Source organism: Enhydra lutris, unplaced genomic scaffold (genome assembly GCF_002288905.1).
Source record: "Enhydra lutris kenyoni isolate GAN:26980312 unplaced genomic scaffold, ASM228890v2 scaffoldscaffold13, whole genome shotgun sequence".
Taxonomy (NCBI): Eukaryota; Metazoa; Chordata; class Mammalia; order Carnivora; family Mustelidae; genus Enhydra; species Enhydra lutris.
Window position 1 is genome coordinate 2,522,088 of NW_019154097.1, and position 23,613 is coordinate 2,545,700.

The window sequence follows — 23,613 nt, forward strand, 5'->3', positions numbered from 1 at the left end:
GCACAAACCATGATAGATACATATAAATATTAGAATGAGAAAGCAACCCAGAGGGTGTGATTTAAAATTCCACATTCCGATTCTGTCCCCACCATATTTTAGTAGAGCTCAGAAAATTCTGTCCAGGCATTTACTCAAAGTGTTATTTCCTTATATTTGTATGGCTTTACCATGCTTTTTTTTTGCACATCTCTTCAACATATGTACTACTATCACTACTGATAACAACAAATAAATGCAAGTATTTATACAACACAAAACTATCTGATTTAATTAGCAAACGCAGGGGCGCCTGGGTGGCTCAGTCGTTAAGCAACTGCCTTCGCCTCAGGTCATGATCCCAGGGTTCTGGGATTGAGCCCCACATCAGGTTCCCTGCTCAGCGGGAAGCCTGCTTCGGCCTCTCCCACTCCCCCTGCTTGTGTTCCCTCTCTCACTGTGTCTCTGTCAGATAAATAAAATTTTTTAAAAATTCACAAATGCGGGGCGCCTGGGTGGCTCAGTGGGTTGGGCCGCTGCCTTCGGCTCAGGTCATGATCTCAGGGTCCTGGGATCGAGTCCCGCATCGGGCTCTCTGCTCGGCGGGGAGCCTGCTTCCCTCTCTCTCTATCTCTCTGCCTGCCTCTCCGTCTACTTGTGATCTCTCTCTCTGTCAGATAAATAAATAAAATCTTTAAAAAAAAAAAAAATTCACAAATGCCACAGAAATTCTACTAAAAAGAAACATCTCTGCACAACTTCCACATTAGTGTTCCTAACTCAACACACCCCGCCAATGTTTAGCGTGTTCCACTACAGGCAAACCACCAGAGAAAACGTATACTTACCAAAATGACTAAGAACTGAGGACTGGGAAGTTGAGGGCTTGAGGTCCCAAGAAGAAGTGGTTGTGGGGGGACTTGTACTATTCTGCTGTGAACTTGGGGTAGTGGTAAACTGGCCCAAACTTGGAGCTTTCAACTGGTCCAAAATCTGGGAGCTGGTGATATTTGCCATTTTGGAAGGTGCAAGCTCTCCAAATCCTGAACCAAGGACGGATGACTTTAAAAGGGGAAAAAAAAAAAAAAAAAAAAGCAAAAATCCTCAGCAAACTGTACTCCAGACTTTAAATACATCAAGTATTTTAACAAGAATTTAAAAAAACTATAACCTAGAACATCTGAATCAGTAAGATTCCCCTGAGTAAATATTACATGAAAATATTACTACAAAATCTGATTACAGAACAAAATCTGATTAAATCCAGCAATCCGTCCAGATTCTGATAAAGAAATTAAAGGGAAGGGGAATATTTTATCTGGATTTTAAGACATTGCTTTGTTTTGGGCGCCTGTGGGTGGCTCAGTTGATCGGGCCACTGCCTTCAGCTCAGGTCATGATCCCAGGGTCCTGTGGTTGAGCTCCATGTCAGGGAGCCTGCTTCTCCCTCTCCTTCTCCCTTTGCTCCTCCAACCCCCATTCGTGCTCTCCCTCTTTCTCTCATAAATAAATTCTCCCCAACCCCAACCAAGATTTTATTTATTTATTTGACAGAGAGAAAAAGAGCACAAGTAGGGGGAGCAGCAGCCAGAGGGAGAGGGATAACCAGGCTCCCTGATGCAGGACTCATCCCAGGACCCCGGGATCATGATCTGAACAGAAGGTAGCCACTTAACCAATTAAGTCACCCAGGTGCCCCATCAAATAAATGAAATCTTAAAAAACAAGAAGACATTGCTTTCTTTTTAAAAGTGATGACACAAATTCACAAAATGCTATCGTTTTTTAAACTAAAGATAAATACCATGAATTAAATGACAAAGACAAGCTTCAGAAACAAAAGTACAGTATTTTCTTAATGTATGCAACAACAGTAATCATACTTATTACGTCTGATCACGGAATGGCTCAGCCATGTCATCCTGCAAAATTAAATGCAGGCTAGAGCACTTACTTAAAAAGTTAATATTCTAAAACCAGACAGTGAATTACACATGAGATATCTGTGTGTTGGGCCAATACCCTGGACATCACTGCATTACTTTCACGTTGTTTGATGACTAAGAACACCAAATACACTCCTTAACTAAGTATCCAAAAGAAAATGTTACACCTCTTCTACCTATCCTCCTCATTCATCTATCCTATCAGGTCAGATATCAAGAGCCAATGAGAATGATATATTTAAAAAAAATGAAACTGGACCACTTTCTAAAACAAAACACAAAAGTAAACTAGAAACAGATTAAAGACCTAAATGTGAAACCTGAAACCATAAAAATCCTAGGAGAGAGCATAGGCAGTAATTTCATTCACATCGGCTGCAGCAACATTTTTCTAGATATGTCTCCTAAGGCCAGGAAACAAAAGCAAAAATAAACTATTGGGAGTATACCAAAATAAGAAAAGAAAGAAAGGAAAAAAAAAAAAAAAGGAGAATGAAAGCCTACAACTGGACTCGTGAACACAATGGCAGATCAACTACATTTTTACATATCAAGATCCTTCAGTTTCTAAAAAGGTATTTATCAAAAACTAACTTTTTAAGGGCCCCCAGGTGGCTCAGTCAGTTAAGCATCTGCCTTTGGCCCAGAGTCCCAGGACTGAGTTCCACATGGGGCTTCCCGCTCAGTGGGGAGTCTACTTCTCCCTCTGCCCCTTCCCCCTCATGCTTGCTCTCTCTCAAATAAATAAAATCTAAAGAATAAGAAAAAAATAAACTTTTTGAAACATTTAAAAGGTCAAAAACAGGAATGACTTGCATTCTCTGAAGAGATCAAATATAGAAAGTTGAAATTATTATTTCTGGTAACACTATCCAAAGGCATGGAGTATCCCAGTTGTTTTAAGGAAATTCAAGTTCTCCAATCTGAGCAAAACATTAGGTTGTAAGCAGTTTTGCACATAAATAACAGAATCTGCTAACATTATCACTACTCCAGAGTCCTTCCTCATGCTGTCCAAAACACCTGTCTTATGTTGCTATGAATCCACCACAACCCAGTTCAAGCCCCCTTGTTCAGTAAAGGCTTCCAGGATGATGCTTCTATTCTTCTGATCTCTATCCTCCATCAACAATTATCAAATGCAATTTCCGTGTGCTTTGCAACACAATGAAATCACTGAATCAAGGACTAACGCTTTGCTTCGGGTTAACACTTAGCACAGGACTTCTCAATTTCACGTATATTTTAATCAATGGGGGTTTTAAGAATGTGTGTATTGGTACACAAATATGTGTGCACTCACATATACACAAACATACACAAGTGCCCAACTTGCAATCCCAAGACTCTGACTTATTTGGTCTATGTGGACTCTGGCATTATTTTATTATTACTATTACTACTTTTGTTATTTACTCAAGTTCCCCACTGATTATAAAAGTACAGTAGGTTGAGCACCTTTGTTGTAATATGCTAAACAATACCTGTTCCAGTTTCTCAAGGTGCTATTCATTATGAAAGGCAACACACCAGAAGGCACTGTTAAAAATAAAAAACACAAGCTTTGCGCAGTGGCAGTATCGTAGCCAATGAGGTTTATCCGAGGCGCGATTATTGCTAATTAAAAATAAAAAACACTACTTGTGTTCCACCTATGAGTGTCCTGTCTGACATTCCAGCAGGTCAGCCTAGGTATTACATCAGCATACCAGTAGCAGATGGAAAGGCAAAAAGAGGAAAGGACAGGAATGGTTCAATCAAAACTTGCAGGCACTGGGGCCCCTGGCTGGCTTAGTTGGTGCAATGTGTGGCTCTTGATCTCAGGGTTACAATTTTGAGCCCCACACTAGGTGTAGAGATTACTTAAAAAAAATTAAATAAGGGGCGCCTGGGTGGCTCAGTAGGTTAAAGCCTCTGCCTTCGGCTCAGGTCATGAACCCAGGGTCCTGGGATCAAGCCCTGCATCTGGCTCTCTGCTCCGCAGGGAGCCTGCTTCCTCCTCTCTCTCTGCCTGCCTCTCCGCCTACTTGTGATCTCTGTCAAATAAATAAACAAAATCTTTAAAAAATTTTAAATTAAAAAAAACAAAAAACAAAACTTGAGGGTATTATTAGACCCTCTCAAAACAGAGACAGCATCATGCCCTGGGCTGTCCTACTTCAAGCACTGACACCCTCTCATACATAATCATCAATGACACTAAAAATGCCAAGTCCCAAGCCAGTTATACATGACATGACGTGTCTGCAGAGTAGAAGACAGCAATGAAAAGTTTACATATTTCATTCTCTATTTTATTAGGGTTCAGCAAATGATTTTTGAGTCAAGTAAGAGGACAAGATATCATATTCATACAAAATTTTGTTTCTCAACCACAGATTTCAGGTAAAACACAGCAAATGAAACAAAATAATTCCCACTAGTGAAAGCTGTGGATCTGTATTCCAAACCTCCCTCCAGCCCCCCCACTGCCAAATGAGAGCTGCCTACAGTTAGGGCCTTCAGTTCACCATTCTGTAGCCACACTCTTTGATATTCTATGCTCTAAGATTTTATTCCCATCAGCCTATCTTCATATCCTTCTCTACCAGTTCCTGGAGTCCTGACAGGAGTTCAATTTTCATGGGAAGTTAAAGCCAGATATGCAAGCAGTAGATACCCCTGTTTTAATGAAAACATATCCATATTATAAAGTCCTCCACTAGAGTGGCATGTTAAGAAGTACACTAATTTTACGAAAAACAAAACAAAAATGCAAAAAATGTAAGCACCTAGAAATGTTTTAGCATGATTTGAGCAAGCCAATTCTGACAAACATCTGCATTTAACTAAATTGGAAAACAAATGAAAATTTTCATGTCATAAGTACAGACAGACTTTCAAACCAAATCCAAGAAAAAAATTACTAGTAAGGATGCCTGAGTGATTACGACTTAAGATTTCAACTAATTGTAAAAAAGAATTTTGGGGGGCACCTAGGTAGCACAGTCATTAAGCATCTGCCTTCATTCAGCTCAGGTCATGATCCCAGAGTCCTGGGATCAAGACTCGTATTGGGATCCCTGCTCGGCAGGAAGCCTGCTTCTCCCTCTCCCACTCCCCCTGCTTGTGTTCCTACTCTTGCGGTCTCGCGCTCAGTCAAATAAATAAATAAAATCTTTACTCCCCCCCCCCCCAAAAAAAGAAGAAGTATTTTTAATCTTTGTCCAGAAAACTCAGAGTAGCTCAATTCCACATGGCAACATCAGATATGTGCTTGGTAATTATCACATCATTGTTTTCTGAACTGATATCTACTGCAGATATATTTTTATTTATAAAATAATTATAAGGCAAGTGTCATTCTAGAATATATTTGCTTACGGGTATATTTCTTCAAATCCCATACTAAAATAAAAGTGAGTTACCAGACTCTGAGGAGAATAGGAGTTGACAGCAGTGGAGCTGCCAGTCCCTGGTGCCATCTGATTGTTGTGCTGAGAATTTGTGAAGACAAGGGCTTGACCAAAGCCCTGCTGTTGGGAAGTTTCAAAGGAGTTGACTTCTGAGGCTTGACTGGGAGGAACAGGCTTCTGGAGTAAGGCTACCAGATCAATGCTAAGCAGACAAAAGCAAATGAGGAACGAGTCAAAAGAAAATCTTATCAATAATGAATTTAAGAAGTGAATCAATATAGAGTAAATTCATGTTAAAAATATTTAAGTGAGGAAAACCTTTGGAAACTGGAGTTTAAAGGAGCCAAAAGGACAGCATAATAAAAAAGCATACAAAGCCACAGAGACTAAAGCAGGACTTGGCAGAGAAATGAAAAGGTGCATCAAGACAGCTCCACAGAAACAGCACAATAACAACTGATTTGAAAACTTAGAGCAAATGAGTAAATAAACAATTTTATGAAGTTTGGCTCATTTTCTGTAAAATATTTTGCCCCATTCATAACTCAGTACCAATGTTTCTTAAACTTGCCTCAAGGAGAGCGAATCCCTGTTTTGGGGGAATGAGAACCACAGTCATGGTAGACAATTCAAGTAGTTTCCCATTTATCATAAATACCCCCTGTGAGTTCTACATTCTAAGCTATAATATAATTTAAGTTTATATAAAACTCCAATAATTTTCTCACTTAAAAATTCAGGAAGCGGCGCCTAGGTGGCTCAGTCTGCTAGGCATCTGCCTACGTTTCAAGTGGGATCAAGCCCGCATCAAGCCTGCCACTTCCCCCACTTGTGCACCCACTCTCTGTCAAATGAATTTCAAAAATCTTAAAAGAAAAAATATTCAGGAAAAAATGTGCAAAATATAAAAAATGCACAAATGCCCTGTTAGCTACAACTCTTGTAAATGTCCCCAGAAGAGAGGACTCATGGCCTGAAAACCTAAAAGCATGAGTAAGAAATAATCTTTAAGACCTATACTACCTGACATGTAAGTGAGCTACTACTCTTCTCCACAGAACCTGTAAGGTGCTCAGGATTAACTCACATAGTAATTTACTCCATTAAACCCTTTCAAAGGTCAGTTTCCAGTCAGTTGTGTTTGTTTTGTTTTGTTTTTTAATGCCCTCCCATTCCCAATCGTGACCTCTGGTCCCATCTTTTCCCTCCTGTTTCACTGAGTAGGGAGGAGGCTTCTTCTTCTTCTTCTTCTTTTTTTTTTTTTTTAATGAAAATGATCCTATGAAATTGAGTAACGAATACAGTAAGAAAGTTATATCCACTTAACAAGAAATTCCCAGCAATTCACAAAACCTTTGTTCATTTTTATTTCCCTATAATGAAGTCTTACAACCATCTCATTTTAGCACGAAACTGTGTCAAGATCCAAAATTTTCTTCAATTTTCTGAGGTCATATATAGAAAGGCTTTCATCCTCCTAGATCATTGTATTTTGAAACCATAATTAAAGGTTTTTTGTTATTGTAGAAACTAGGATGTAAATAAATGCTTCTTAAGAATTCAGTTCTGGGGTGCCTGGGTGGCTCAGATGGTTAAGCAACTGCCTTCGGTCATGATCCTGGAGTCCTGGGATCGAGTCCCATATTGGGCTCCCTGCCCAGCAGGGAGTCTGCTTCTCCTGCTGACCTCTCTCCTCTCACGCTCTCTCTCACTTATTCTCTCTCTCTCTCTCTCAAATAAAGTCTTAAAAAAAAAAATTCATTTCTGCACATTCTAATGTTTTTATTTTTCTGAAAACTCCTTCTTTTTCTGTAATCTAGGAGACTAGATTAAAACTAGTAGAGCCCATATAGAATGAGAAGTTTGTATTAGCCTCAGAAGATCTAAATAAATGGTATTATACATAGAAACCAAAGGATATTTTGTATTAGGTTCATCTGTCAAAAAATAATATATTGTATTATATTAAGTGAAGTAAGTCAATCAGAGAAAGACAATTATTATATGATCTCACTGATAAGAGGAATTTGAGAAACAAGACAGAGGATCACAGGGGAAGGGAGGGAAAAATGAAAAAAGATGAAACCAGCGAGGGAGACTCTTAATCTCAGGAAACTGAGGGTTGCTGGGGGTGGGGGGTGGGATGGGGGGCACGAGTGGTGGGAGGAATGGGATGGCTAGGTGAGGGATATTGGGGAGGGTATGTGCTATATGGTGAGCGCTGTGAATTGAGTAAGACTGATGAATCACAGACCTGTACCCCTGAAACATATAATACATTATATGTTAATTTTAAAAAAAAACATATTTACAAAAATAAAAAAGAACCATTAAATAAGTTTAATATTATCAAATAAGCTTAACATTATTAAGCCAGTGGAGCATGCAACTATCAATCTTAGGGTTTTGAGTTTGAGCCCATGTTGGGTAGAAATTACTTAAAAAAATAAAAAGGTCTTTAAAAATAATTTAAGTTAAATAAAACAGGCTTAACATAATTATCACAAATGATGACAAGTCACAAACATAATCGCTATTTTAATTCATCAAAGAATACAATAAATTAGAAAATGATAGAGGCTCTGTCAGCTCACAAGGAAGGTTAGGGATAAAACAAAATCTTAGCAGGAAAAAGTTAACAACTTAGAGATTCCAGGAAAGAAAAAAAAAAAGAGACCTAGTAAGACCCAAAACAAATTTCCTGAGCAAGAAATTTAAATTATGCTTTGAATAACAGACAAAAGGTGACAAAAATTGTTTACCTTTGCCCAGGTGTGACATGATTCTCTGCTGGAACAGCTGAGGCCGTGAAGACCTTTGTTTCAGAAAGCTGTTTGGAAAGTAATAAAAAAAAGACTTTGCTTTTATTTTATAGAACAGGAAACTAAAAATGTATCAAATTTCTGACAATTTCCCATCAACAGTACTCTTATTACACTTCACCCAAAAAGTAGTCTAAAAGAAAGAAAATACATTAAGTGATGATGACAAGTAATATTCTTCAGGTGAAGGTAATTTTAGATTGGCAAACCCATAAAAAGGATTTCACATCAGGGAAAGAATGAAGTTAAGTGAGACCAGGGTTCTATTTGACATTACACAAAATGAGAATACAAAATGACATTATACAAAACGACATACACAAAATAAAACCACCACAAATGCCCAACGTCTGGAAAGGCAAAAAAACCCTGACATTTTCCTTCCCCCAAAACAGACGGTTTTAGTATTTTCGTTATTAGTAAATCTGTATTTCTTTTTTTTATTAAGTCATAGGTTTCCATTTTTATATAGAAACAACTCTGTTGAGGTTATACCACATCCAATAATCTGCTAATGCTCAAACCGAGTAACTTGTCATATGAATATGCCCATGAAATCATCACAAAATCAAGACAATGAACATATTACCCCAGAAGTTTGCTCCTGTCCCTATGTAAGCAATCCCTCCTACTATTTACCTTAGCAACCACCAATGTGTTTTCTGTCACCACAGATGAGTGTTGTAATCTCTAGAATTTTAAGTGGAATTTTAAAATATGCAGGGTTTTTTTGGTCTGGCTTTCTTCAGTGAATACAATTATTTTAGATTTGTACATATTGTCTAAATGCCCTTTTAAGTTTTAAGGCCCCCAGGATAAAATTTTTTGTAACTTCAACTCACATTACTGAAAGGTAGGCTCTTTTCACGTTTTCAAAGTGTGAGCTTTCAAAGGCTAAAAAATGATGACCTAAGGAGATTATGTGAGAAACTGCAGAAAATCTTTCAAAGACTGCTGTAATACTTACCAACTCTAACAGTCTTAGAACTCTGAAACACTGTATAAAAATCAGGTTGCCTCACATATTAATATTCTGGCAGGGGCAGAGTAGACAGTAGGTGTTCGTTTTCTTTTTTCTTTTTCTTTTTTTTTTTTAAAGATTTTATTTATTTATTTGACAGACAGAGATCACAAGTAGGCAGAGAGGCAAGCAGAGAGAGAGGGGGGAAAGCAGGCTCCCTGCCAAGCAGAGAGCCTGATGTGGGGCTCAATCCCAGGACCCTGAGATCATGACCCGAGCTGAAGGCAGAGGCTTAACCCACTGAGCCACTCAGGCGCCCAGGTGTTCGTTTTCTATAAAAAACAAATAAAAGGGGCACCTGGGTGGCTCAGTCGGTTAACTGGCTGCCTTTGACTCAGGTCATGATCCCAGGGTCCCAGGATTGAGCCCCACGTCAGGCTCCCCTGCTCCGTGGAGAGCCTGTTTCTCCCTCTCCCTTTGCCTGCCTCTCTGCCTACTTATGTTCTGTCAAATAAATAAACAAAATCTTAAACATAAATAAATAAAAATAAAAAGTGCTGAATAGGAGTTACACTGCACCTGTTCCAAGGTGGTATCTTTTTTTTTTTTTTAAAGAGATTTTATTTACTTATTTGACAGAGAGAGAGAGAGATCACACATAGGCAGAGAGGCAGGCAGAGAGAGAGGGGGAAGCAGGCTCCCCACTGAGAGCCCGATGAGGGACTCGATCCCAGGACCCTGAGATCATGACCTGAGCCGAAGGCATCAGCTTAACCCACTGAGCCACCCAGGCGCCCCTCCAAGGTGGTATCTTAAAGAACCCCCAAGGAATTCATTTTTTCCTTAACTCTATTTAATACATAAGATTCTATAAGACACAGAGAAAAGCAATAAAGGAGTAACTGTGGAAAGCAAAGCCACAAAAATAGTAAACAGTTCAAAGCAAATGAGAACCACATTAACCACTGACATCCTATTTAACCTTGGTAGAATACAGAAAATTAGTTTCCTCCTTCTCTATTTTCTAAAAAAAAAAGGAGAGGGGCAACTACTGGCTCAGTCAGTAAAGCATATGATTCTTGATTCAAGCCTCATGATGGGTGCAGAAGCTACTTAAAAATAAAATCTTTTTGGGGCGCCTGGGTGGCTCAGTGGGTTAAAGCCTCTGCCTTCAGCTCAGGTCATGATCCCACAGTCCTGGGATCGAGCCCCGTGTCGGGCTCTCTGCTCCGCAGGAAGCCTGCTTCCTCCCCTCTCTCTTTCTGCCTACTTGTGATCTCTCTCTGTCAAATAAAAAAAATCTTTTTTAAAAAGTATGTAAAAAGTAAGCAATCTCAGATTTCAAAAGACACAAGCCGTATTTTAGAATTTGTGAAAAGAAAAAAAAAATCAAAAGAAAATACATAAAAATTATTTAAAGTGGCTGCAACCTGGCTGGCTCCATCAGTAGAGCATGCAACTCTTTGATCTTGGGTTTGCAGGTTCAAGCCCTATGCTAAATGCAGAAATTACTTAAAGGGAAAAAAAAAGGAGTAGGGAAGAAAGGGTTAATAGGTATCGTTGTTTTGGTTTTTTCTTAGAGATTTACTTATTATTCAAAAGAGAGAAAGTGAGTGTGGCAGGGAGGGAGAATCTCAAGCAGACACCGGCTGAATGTGGAGCCCAACATGGAGCCTGACCTCACCACCCTGAGATCATGACCTGAGCTGAAAAGAAGAGTTGGGACCCTTAATTCAGACTGAGCCCCCAGGCACTCCAACAGTTATTGTTCTAAGTTCTACATGGAATTTTCTATTTGTGCCTTAGATTACTCTTGTTTCAATCACCATTATTTTATATTAGGAAAGTTTTAAATTTTTGGATACTTTGAGAAAAGACATCCAAATTTCCTATGCTAATTCTTATCACTAATTACAAATTATACTGTGCCTAATATGGGCTCTCCAGAAGAATATTAATCTCTATGTGTGTACATTTGAACTGCGTGTTAACAACGTTCACTGAAAGACCTCACCTAACCCACAGAACAACTCATCGAAAGTCAGACAGGACAACTGTTATGATATTCATTACACTGGGTGGAAAAGAGAAGGCTCAATAAGGAAAGATGCATCACTCAAAGTCTACAGGTCAGCTCAGTCAAAATTTGAACACAGGCCTTTTTCTTTTTTTTTTTTTTTTAAGATTTTATTTATTTATTTATTAAATATTTTATTTATTTATTTGACAGAGAGAGATCACAAGTAGGCAGAGAGGCAGGCAGAGAGAGGAGGAAGCAGGCTCCCTGCTGAGCAGAGAGCCCGATGCAGGGCTCGATCCCAGAACTCTGGGATCACGACCTGAGCCGAAGGCAGAGGCTTTAACCCACTGAGCCACCCAGGCACCCCTATTTTTATTTATTTGAGAGGGAGAGAGAGGAGAGCACAGGGGAGGGGGAGGGAAAAGTAGACTCCCGCTGAGCAGGGAGCCCAATGAGCTGTTCATTCCTAGGATGCTAGGATCTTGACATGAGTCAAAGGCAGCCACTTAACCAACTCAGCAGCCAGGCACCCCATGGCCTTTTGCATTCTGATCCTCTGCTCATCTTCTAACCTGCCTGCTGACCCAGACAGGAGCCAAAAACATCTAAAGCTTCTAGCACTGAAAATATTTCTTCCTCCCAAACAAACACTTGGCAAAAATTCTAGTAACAAAATCATTGAAAAGTTGAACAGCTCGGTTTCAAGTAAGATGAAGTTCCCACAGCTGCTCACTCTTATCTTCCTTCGTCACTGGTACCCATCCCTCCACTGATTCAAGTAAGCATCCACCAGTCCATCATCCTCATATTACCAGTACTACAGAGCCTGATGACATCATACCCCGAAGATTTATGGTTAATATATGGCAGAAGTGAATACATACCTTAAATCTCAATCAAATGAGCACCTCTATTGTCTTGCTTCCTCATACTCAACCCAGTCTGCTCACTAACAAACCAGACACAATACTGTTTTGCAGCAGAAAAGGGGTGGCAAACTGTAGGTCATTTCTTTAAGAATGTACTTGTAGGGGTGCCCGGGTGTCTCAGTCTTTTAAGCACTGACTTTGGCTCAGGTCATAAATTCACGGTCCTGTTTGCCTGTCTCTCTCCCTCTGTCCCTCTCCGTTTGTGCTGTCTCTCTCTCACTCAAAATCTTCAAAGTATATATATTCTTATAAAATAATAAATAAAAATATACTTGTTAAAACAGTGGGGGGGGGGCAGGAAAGTTTTCTCAGGAAAAAAATTTTCAAAGTCTGGGTCATTTTATGTGATATTAAAGGTCAATATTGGGGGCACCTGGCTGGCTTAGTCGGTAGAATATGCAACTTTTAGGTCTTGGGTTCGTGAGTTTGAGCCTCATACTGGATGCATAAATTACTTAAAAATGAATAAATTTAAAACCCATTATTTAAATAAATAAAGGTCAACACTTATAACCTCTTTATTCTCACCCAACAATGTTTGCTCTCTATGATGTACATACACCTGTTTTGGAGCTTGAGAGTCAAACAGAAAATTGGTATAAAATATAAAATATATAAAATATAGGGCTACTTGTTCAGTTACATTTTCTTAAGTTAAATTCTTTTTTAATCAAAGAATATCTTATGCTGGGCCCAGAGTTACAGATCAACACTACTAGAACTAAAGTAGTACACTAAAAAATGTCTATGGAATAAACAAATATAACAAGAGTCTAGTCTTAAGAAGAAGGGGTTGGGCCTAAAACCAGAATCACTTATTCAGGTTAATTTCAGCTGTGACCCAAACACCACCTCCATTAATAAAAACACTATAAGAAATAAAAGGTCAGGGCAACACCATCAGTTGATTATCAGAACAAACAGGGATGCCTGGGTGGCTTAGGTGGTTAAGCATCTGACTTTGGCTCAGGTCATGATCTCAGGGTCCTGGATCAAGTCCCACATCTGGCTCCCTGTTCAGCAGGGACCCTGCTCCCTCTCCCTCTGTCCCTCACCCTGCTTGAGCACTTTCTCTCACTCTCAGATAAATAAAATCATAAAAAATTTAAAAAAAAAATTTTTTTTAATTTAAAACTTTTTAAAAAGAACAAACAAAACAGAAAATAAGCGAAAAAATGATTTCAATCCTGTTTTACTACTGGTCATTTTTAAGTGGGTGCCTTAGATTTTTTTTTTTTTTTTTTTTTTTAATTTGACAGAGACACAGCAAGAGAGGGAACACAAAAAGGGGAATGAGAGAGGGAGAAGCATGCCTCCCATGGAGCAGGGCACCCGATGTGGGGCTTGAACCCAGGACCTTGAGATCATGAGCTAAGGCAAAGTCAGCAGCTTAACAGCAGAGCCACCCAGGCACTCCGAAGTGGATGCTTTAAAACCAAGTTTCTTAAAAATCTCAAAACCCCAACTTCCTTCTGAGGAGCATTTGCTAAAAAACATGATAATCACAGACATCCGAAAAGGAACCATGAACAACTATAATATGTCTCCAGCTTTGTTCAAGGAATGCATGCCCCTATCAGACACCAAAAGGAAGACACATCTAATCTGATGCTAAATACTTACATCTTCAGTCCAGTCGTCTGTTGTCCACTCTTCCACAGAATTCTTCCAGGTTCCTGTTGACAATAATCACAGTTTACATCACAAAGCCAAATACTATCTTACTCCAAATAATTCTCGGTTGTATACTGCACAAGATGTGTCATGTATCTCATGAATTTAGTTTACAATCCAAGAAATATGAAGCTATTCTCAATAAAATGTCATGTTGTCAAATACCAACTTAGCTAGCTACTATGCACATAAACTCAAATCAATTTCTCAAACTTATTTTGCATCAGTGTAGATCATATTCAAGCAATTCTGTCATGAGCAAGAAAGTATGAACACAGCACAAATACAATGAGATCCTTATGATATATAAAATTTAAAACAGAACAAAGTTAATTATGAAGCTGGTCTGCCTTGGACCCTAATTTCATGTAGATTACTGAATTCATAGACACCTCCTTTTTCTAAGATATTTGTTCCATTCTATGATTTCCTAAAAGTCAGTCCTGCTGACATGAAGTACAGTGCTGTAACTCCTGACTGGGTACAGACGATCTGCTCAAACAACTGTTACAGAACTAACAGCTATCAAATTATTAAGCGTTTTAAAAAGAAAGCATTTGTGGGGGCACCTGGGTGGCTCAGTCGGTTAAGCGTCTGCCTTAGGCTTGGGTCATGATCCCAGATGGGAATTCTGGGATCAAGCCCCAAGTCAGGCTCCCTCTTCAGCGAGAGACTGCTTCTCCCTCCCTCTCTGTCCCTTCCTCTGCTCCTCCTCGCTCTCTCTCTCGCTCACTCTCAAATTAATAAAATCCCTTTTAAAAATTTTTTTAAAAGATAAAAAAAAAAAGCATTTGTGTCCAGAAATACTGACTTTAGTATTCAGAGATCCTATATAAGTGTAGGTCCATTATTTTTAACTACACATGCAAATACACACCCAGAGAAAAAAAAATTTTTTAAGATTTTATTTATTTATTTGTCAGAGAAAGAGTGAGCGAGCCAGAGCGCACAAGCAGGCAGAGGCAGAGAGAGAAGCAGTCTCCCCGCTGAGCAAGGAGACTGATGTGGGACTCGATCCCAGGACCCTGGGATCATGACCTGAGCCGAAGGCAGTAGCTTAACCAACTGAGCCACCCAGGCATCCCGAGAAAATGGTTTTTAAAAGAAAATATACTAAGATATCAACTATAACTACAACCAGGAAGACTGTGGATGTTTTCATTCCTTCCAGCCAGAAGAAATGAGCTGAGCATCTGACCTATAATGAGGTCTGTGTTTGGAGAGGACAAAGGGAAGAGAAGAAAGGAAACACTCGAGAAAAAAAGGCAGGTAACCAGAGCTAATCTCCTTGGAATGAAGTCAATAACCTAATAACCAACTGCCTCATAAACAGATGGTTATTACCTAGGAAAAGAGTTCTTCTCATTGGTATGCTTCTGACTGGATATCCCTAGTTTAGGACTGGTTATGGCAAACATAGAATTGATGAATGTATGCAATATGGCTCCCTATAAAATATAACCTAAGATACGCTACTACATGGAAGATTTTTCAAACCTGAAAATATTCACTGTTGTGAGAAACCTACACACCTCACTGACAGACTTCATCTATTATTATGGATCATAGGGCATATATATTATAGGAAGGAAGAATGTGGATACAGGTACTCATTGTTCTTCTGTGCCTCTCAACTGCATGTATCCTTGAAATATCTGTAAAGATTCAGAGAGAAAGATCTGAACTGAAAATCTGATCCTTTGTACTGGTTCATTCATCATACCTTTTAATGATTTCCATAATTTCTCCATAAATATCATGAAACAAATATGAATTTACATGGTCTCAAAACATCTTGCTGCATTAAAATATTTTTTTAAAACTAGAAAAAAGTTATAGTTTAAGTGAAAAAACAAAAGGTGCAATTAGTCCCCATCAGAAATCAGTATTGAAAACTTGTTCTCTAAGACCTCTACACAGGCTTCGTAGAGATCTCCCTGTACACAAAGCTAAATAAATCTAAGGCAAGTCATTTACCTATTCTCCATTCTTATATTCCTTCTACAATGTGCCTTTCTTCTAGGTACTAATAATACATAATCTCCAATCTTTGAATACCTCAAGACTTCTCTAAGTAAATGTACAGTTTTAAAAGGACACAATTAATTTAAAGGATGGCCAGGACACAGTATTCTTGATGCCACCTTCATCCAACCTACTATATGATCATGCTGTCAAATTCATCATAGGAGACAGTAGTCTAAAGATTAATAAATTTTATGAAAAGCTGAGGCTCAACCTGAGCAGTTCTAGGAACATCCTAAGCAAGAAACAGAAAACAGGGGCACCTAGCTATCTCAGTCAGTAGATCATGGGACTCTAGATCTTGGGGTTGTAAGTTCAAGCCCCACCCTGGGTATAGAGATTACTTAAAAATAAAATCTTAGGGGCACCTGGGTGGTTCATTTGGTTAATTGGCTGCCTTCAACTCAGGTCATGGTCCCAGAGTCCTGGGATCAAGCCCCACATCAGGCTCCTTGCTCATCAGGGAGCCTGCTTCTCCCCTGCCTACCATTCCTTGTGCTTGCTCTCTCTTTCTCTCACTCACTCTGTCAAATAAAACAGTAAAATCTTAAAAATAAATAAAAGTAAAATCTTGGGGGGAAAAATCTTGAAAGTTGGACAATAGCTAGAAAGATATATATAAAGAAGGGATACTCCAAAGGAGAAAAATAACGATGAAAAATTAAAAAGCCCTCTACATAAAATATTAAAGTATCCTAAAGTTTACAACATATTTTTTCAAAAACTTTTTAAGTTGTGGTAAAATACTTATAAAATTTACTATTGTGATCATTTTTATATGTACTCAGTAGTATTAAGTTAAAGCACACTTTCATATACATGATGTAAAGAGACTGGCCTAACACTTAAGAGATAGGGATATTTTGAAAACAATTAAAACACAAATTTAGACATAGAGAATACCATCAGAACCTGAGTACATTTAATAAATGGCAGAAGACCATGTATGTAGTCACAAGCAGAAGCACAACATGGTAAAGTGCTTATGTCAGGCAACACAGGGCATAGCCCCTTATCAGAATCAGGGCCAAATGCTGCAGTACCCACTCTAAATACGTAGTATAAAAATTATGAGAACATTACATATAGATGAATTTAAGTTCTAGCCCTAATCCTACTGTAAAATAGTAGAATTTTACACTGAAACTTTGGTCCCCATTACAGACCCATAAACCTATACCTCAAACTACAGGAAAACATCAGGAACGTTATTTATTTTCAGCTTTTAACAATAAATTTGAGGTGCATGCATTAGGTTCAACCCAACTATCAAAAGCACATATAAGGAAGCGACATAGGAAAAAGGAAAACAATGAGTCAAAGACCTATGGTGTCCTGATGGCCCATCTGTAAAACACTTCTGTAATCAAAAGCTGATATTTAATCAAGTAGTCGTAAAAATAGTTTTTACAATTATTCACGTGATGAAATTTTCTTAGCTAGCCTTGATTAAAATGGAAGATATTATACGCATTTTAGAAGATTTTTTTTTTTAAGTAAGCTCTGTGCCCAACATGCGGCTTAAAGCCGACCCCAAAATCAATAGTCACAGACCCTATGGACTAAGCCAGCTAGGCCCCTCCTTTTCAAAAGTTTCATAACTCAGGGAAATTTTTTAATTTAAACAATCATACCTTTGAGTCCGTAAGAATTTTTGTTTGGCAGATCCTGAGCTACATTATGAACATCTGATGCCAGTTCTGCAAATGTACAAGGGAAGGTCTTAACATATTAATAAAGGTATTCAACAAAAGAGAAACTGGTCAGCAACTTAGAGAAAGCCAAGCATCAAAGTTAAGTCCATACTGTGCATCAGAGAAGAAAACTTCCTGCAATCCATGAAGTTACAGGCCCTGTGACTCAAGTATAAATCCTATTAGCCAGATGGCCTTTGAACATTCAATTGCATCAACTACCCTTGTTCATCAAACTCCCTTCCCACTTGTCAAGAGCATTCCAATGTTTAGCAAGTTATACTTAGTATGTTTACATTTAATGAACTAGCATTCTGACTACCCTTCAGTCTATTTTGGTTAATGGAGGTCTGCTCTAAGGAATGGATCTATTATCCTGTCAAAAGTCAGGTTTCTGAGCCTATAATTATGGCTGAGGGCCAGACTTAGAACTCTCTTGTCTCCAACAAGACAATGCCACTCCATGATGCCCCTAGAGAAACAGCCAGGCTCTATCAACAGAATCCTTTAACTGTATTCTGCATTAAACACATTTGCTTATTTTTTAGCAAGGAATCAGCTACCCTAATTGAGAATGAGGGGAAGGGAGAGGAAGAGATAGAGACAAGACAAAAGGGAAAAGAACAGGAAGCAGAATAAGAAAAAATAAAAGTTAACAGTTAATCAACTAATTCAACATTGTTTTAGCACCTGATTTCAAAATCAGTAAAGGTTATGAATAAAGCTACTTTACATTCTGTGCAGGTTTTTGTGTGGCTATTTTTCATTCCTCTTCAATAAAATACAAGGGTTGGGACTATAAGACTATTGTGAATGTATGCTTTTATACCAGGAATGTATGAGTTCCAGTTATTCTGCCACCTTCACTAACACCTGGTAGCATCAGTTTCCTCCCATAGCTATTTATTGTTTTAGATTTTTTTTAAAAGACTATTTATTTGACAGAGAGAGGGAGAGAAAGAGAAAACAAGCAGGCAGAGCAACAGGCAGAGGAAGAGGGAGAAACAGGCTCCCCAAACAGTAGGCCCAATCCCAGGGCTCCATCCCAGGACCCTGGGATCCTGACCTGAGCTGAAGGTAGCCACGTAACCTAATGAGCCACCTAGGTGCCCCTAGATTTTTTTCTTTTTTTTAAAGTAACCTCTACACCAAACATAAGGCATGAACCTAGAACTCCAAGATGTTCGCATGTTCTACTGATTGAGCCAGTCAGGCACACCTCTAAAGCCATTTTTATTAATGAAAAGTGGCCACCTATTATGTTTTAATTTGATTTCTCCTACAACCAATGACAATGAGCACATTTTTATCTTCCTCTCTGAAGTATCTGTTCAAACTTTTTGCTCTTTTAATAACTTTTTATTTTAAAACAACTACAGATTCACTAGAAGTTATCCATCAACCTAATGATTACATGCCCCATAATTAATAGCACAACAACAATTAAAAAAAAAAAAAAAACCGGCACAGGGGCACCTGGATGGCTCAGTCAGTTAAGCATCTGCCTTCGGCTCAGGTCATGATCCCAGGGTCCTAGGATAGAGCCCCATGTCAGGATCCCTGCTCAGCAGGGAATCTGTTTCTCCCTCTGCCTACTGTTCCACCTGATTGTGCTCTGTCAAATAAATTAAAACAAAACAAAACAAAAACTGGCACAACAGATACAAAGTGTGTGTATGAGTCTAGGTCATCTTTTTATTTTGGTAAAATACACTTAAAGGGCGCCTGGGTGGCTCAGTGGGTTAAAACCTCTGCCTTCGGCTCAGGTCATGATCTCAGGGTCATGGGATCGAGCCCCGCATTGGGCTCTCTGCTCTGCGGAGAGCCTGCTTCCCCCATCTCTCTCTCTGCCTGCCTCCCTGCCTACTTGTGATCTCTGTCAAATAAATAAGTAAAAATCTTAAAAAAAAAAAAGCCTCCGCCTTTGGCTCAGGTCATGATCCCAGGGTTCTGGGATTGAGCCCCACATCGGGCTCTCTGCTCCACGGGGGAGCCTGCTTCCTCCTCTCTCTCTCTCTGCCTGCCTTTCTGCCTACTTGTGATCTCTGTCAAATAAAAAAAAAAAAATCTTAAAAAAAAAAAAAAAAAAAAAACTTAAAATACACATTCCCTGCACCAAAAAACCTTACCACATTAACCCTTCTTAGTAGAACTCATTACCATTAAGTATATTCACAATGTTATACAAACCAACACCACTATCCATTTCCACAACTTTTTCATTTTTTGTTCATTTTTTTTTTTTTTAAAGATTTTATTTATTTATTTGACAGAGAGATCACAAGCAGGCAGAGAGGCAGGCAGAGAGAGAGGAGGAAGCAGGCTCCCCTAGAGAGCAGAGAGCCCGATGCGGGGCTCGATCCCAGGACTCTGAGATCATGACCTGAGCCGAAGGCAGCGGCTCAACCCACTGAGCCACCCAGGCGCCCCCATTTTTTGTTCATTTTTAATTGCTCATTTATTTTATCAGGCTGCTTGCTTTCTAATGAGTTTTAAGAATTCTTTATATAGGGCGCCTGGGTGGCTCAGTGGGTTAAGCCTCTGCCTTCAGCTCAGGTCATGATCCCAGGGTCCTGGGATCGAGCCCCGCATCGGGCTCTCTGCTCAGCGGGGAGCCTGCTTCCCCCTCTCTCTCTGCCTGCCTCTCTGCCTACTTGTGATCTCTGTCAAATAAATAAATAAAATCTTAAAAAATAAAAAAAAAGAATTCTTTATATATTCTGTGTACAAATCCCTTTTCAAATGGGGGTTTGGAGGTGCCTGGCTGGCTTAGTCAGTAAAGCATGTGACTCTTGATCTCTGTGTTGCAGGTTCAGACCCCATGTTGGGTGGAAAGATTACTTAAAAATAAAATATAAAAAATGGGAGTTTTAAAAATATTTCTTCCTAAACTATGCCTTGTCCTTTCCTCCTAAACTATGCCTTGTCCTTTCATCTTATTTTCTTCTCAAGAACCAAGTTTTTCTTTCATAACTTGTGCTTCTTGTGCCCTATGTAAGAAATCTTGCCTAACCCAAGGTGACCTGAGATTTGCCCCTGTATTTTCTTCAGAAGTTGTCCTTTCAGGTTTCACTTTTAGAACTATTGCCTACTTGTTATTTTTTTGTGTGTAGGACAGTATAATACATACCACTGAACTGCCTTGAAACTATTGTCCTAAATCAATTGATTAGCCATCTATCTGTGGGTTTATTCTAGATATGCTATTACATAATTGATCAGCCTCAATGCTTTGCCAAATCCACAGATCATTGTAGCTTTGGATTAACTTTTCTTAAGGGGCACCTGGGTGGCTCAATGGGTTGAGCTTCCAACTCTTGGTTTCGGCTCAGGTCATCATTTCAGGGTCATAAGAGAGAGTCCATGTTGGGTTCCATGCTGCATAAGGAGCCTACTGAAGATTCTATCTCCCCACCCCCACCCCAAAAAAAGATTCTATCTCTCCCCCTGCTCTTCTCCCCACCATCAAATAAATAAAGTAACTTTTGAAATAAAGGAGTATGATCTAAACTTTGCTATTCTTTTTCAAAATTCTTTGGGCTATGCCAGTTCCTGTATTTTTCTATAAAAACTTTATTTTTAAAAACATTTTATTTGTTTGCCAGAGAAAGAGAAAGAATAGAGCATGTGTGTGCAAGAGCATAAGCAGTGGGGAGTGGCAGACAGAAGGAGAAGCAGGCTCGACGCTAATCAAGGAGTCTGATGCAGGACTCCATCCCAGAATCCTGGGATCATGACCTTAGCTAAAGGCAAAGGGTTAACCAACTGAGCCACTCAGGCATCTCCTTTACAAAAACTTTAAAATCAAGTTGTCCATTTACACTACAAAAGTCTTCAAGGATTTTTTCAAAGACTTTATTTATTTGAGAGAGAGAGAGCACAAGCGGGAAAGGGGCAGAGAGAAACAGACTCCACACTGGGCAGAGCGCCTAATGTGGGGCTTAATCCCAGAACTCTGGATCATGACCTGAGCCGAAGGCAGATGCCCAACAGACTGAGCCACTGAGGCGCCCCTGCTAAGATTTTTATTAAATTCATACTGCACCCAAGTACCACTTTGAGAAAAAATAACTTTTTAATGATATATTGAGTGATCTAGTTCATAAATGCTGAGTATCTCTCTCCTAAGGTCTTGATATTTCTCATCAAGATGCATAATTTTCAACATACAAATATTGCACACACTTTGATTTAATAAAAGTATTTCATGGTTTTGTAATACTATAAACGATACTTTTTTTCCTTTTTAATTCTCATTTGCAATTGTTCATTGCTAGCACAGAAACACAGTCTTGATTTTAGGAGTGGTCACACAAGTACATGCATTTGTTCGACTTCACCTACTTGGACCCTTTAAAAAGGAGAAATATTATTGCCTATGAAATATATCTCAACAAACCTGACATTTTAAAAAACTAACAAGAAAAATTTTTCACAAGGTGCACTACCACAAATTAATACGACCAGAGCCAGTAAAAACCAAATTTCACAACAGTGAAAGTTGTAATATATAAAAATGGTATATCCTTCCATTTATTTCTTCTTGAAACTTCTGATTATGTATCTTAAATGTAAGATTTTATGTTTTACATTTTCACAGGTATAAGTCTTATCATCCTGCTTATCATTAGACTTCTTCCTAAGCATTTGATGTTTTTTGAGGCTCATTATTTTTTCCATTTTCTCTTTGTTGATGGTTTGTAGAGATATATCTACTGAACTTCTACCTAGTACCTTTTAAAACTTCTTTATTTTGGGGTGCCTGGGTGACTCAGTCGTTTAGCATCTGCCTTCAGCTCAATCGAGCCCCACATCGGGTTCCCTGCTCAGTGGGAAGCCTGCTTCTCCCTCACCCACTCCCCCTGCTTGTGTTCCCTCTCTCGCTGTGTCTGTCAAATAAATAAATAAAATCTTAAAAAAAAAAAAAAATTCCCTTATTTTAATATTTAACTAGATTTTTAGATCACTGCCAGGAATGACAGGCTTTTCCTCTCTTTCCAACCCTTCTGACTTTTTTCATTCCTTACTGCAATGACCACAACCTCTAGTATATTGGCATATGGAAACATTAAGAATAGGGGCACCTGGGTGGCTTAGCCATCATGATCCCAAGGTCCTGGATCGAGCCCTACATCAGACTCCCTGCTTGGAGGGAAGCCTGCTTCTCCCTCTCCCACTCCCCCTGCCTGTGTTCCTGCTCTTGCTATCTCTCTCTGTCAAATAAATAAAACCTTTAAAAAAGAAAAAAAAAAAAAAGAACAGTAGAGAAAAAATATTCAACACATCACCATTAACCATAACACTTGCTGTAAGTTTTGTAGATATCCCTTACCTGATTAAGGAAATTTCCTTGCATTCCAGATTTGCCAGTTTTTTTAAAAATCAGAAAAAAGATGTCGGCTTTTGTCAAATGCTTTTCCTTATTGAAATGAGAAGAATGTTTAGCTTTACTCAGTTGAAGCATGAACACGAGGCACCTGGGTAGCTCAGTGGGTTAAGCCTCTGCCTTGGGCTCAGGTCATGATCTCAGGGTCCTGGAATCCAGTCCCACATCAGGCTCTCTGCTCAACGGGGAGCCTGCTTCCCCCTCTCTCTGCCTGCCTCTCTGCCTACTTGGGATCACCCTCTGTCAAATAAATAAAATCTTTAAAAAAAAAAAAGTATGAATAATACTTATTTTTGTTTTTGAGATATAATTCATACAGCAGAAAATCCACTCGTTCAAGGTACACAATTGAGAAGTGTTTAGTATATTCACAAGTTGCACAATAATCATGACTATCTATTCCAGAATATTTTCATCACTCCCAAGAAGAAATCTTGAACTCATTAGTAGTCACTCCCCATTTTCCCCAAACATTCCCAACCCTATGCAACCAATGGTCTACTTCTATTTATCTGCCTGATCTGCATATTTCATACAAAAGAAATCACACCATATAAAGTATGTGGTCCTTTACGCCTGGCTTCTTTCACTCAGCATGTCTTTAAGATTCATCCACGTTGCAGTATGTATCAGCACTTCATTCCTTCTAATAGTAGAATGAACATTCCGTTGTATGGATAATATACCACATTTTACTCATCCATTCACCCACTGAAGGACATTTGTTTCGACATTTCTGACTGCTATGAATTATGCTTCTATAAACATCTGTACACAAGGTT

The 23,613-nt window shown here is 38.9% G+C and overlaps 1 protein-coding gene across 4 annotated transcripts in view; it reads right to left on the bottom strand.

Moving 5' to 3' along the window:
- The window catches only part of LOC111145641 (ubiquitin associated protein 2), a 138,802-nt gene that overhangs the window by 23,431 nt on the left and 91,758 nt on the right, over positions 1-23,613 (bottom strand). For 3 of the 4 annotated variants that reach the window (XM_022500693.1, XM_022500690.1, XM_022500692.1), the window contains 5 exons: positions 17,386-17,451; positions 13,676-13,728; positions 8,083-8,150; positions 5,333-5,522; positions 828-1,041 (listed from right to left, as the gene is read on the bottom strand). In XM_022500693.1, the coding sequence (XP_022356401.1) occupies positions 828-1,041; positions 5,333-5,522; positions 8,083-8,150; positions 13,676-13,728; positions 17,386-17,451 (591 nt within the window). The remainder of the gene's footprint in view (positions 1-827; positions 1,042-5,332; positions 5,523-8,082; positions 8,151-13,675; positions 13,729-17,385; positions 17,452-23,613) is intronic. The other variant, XM_022500691.1, reaches the window with a different exon arrangement.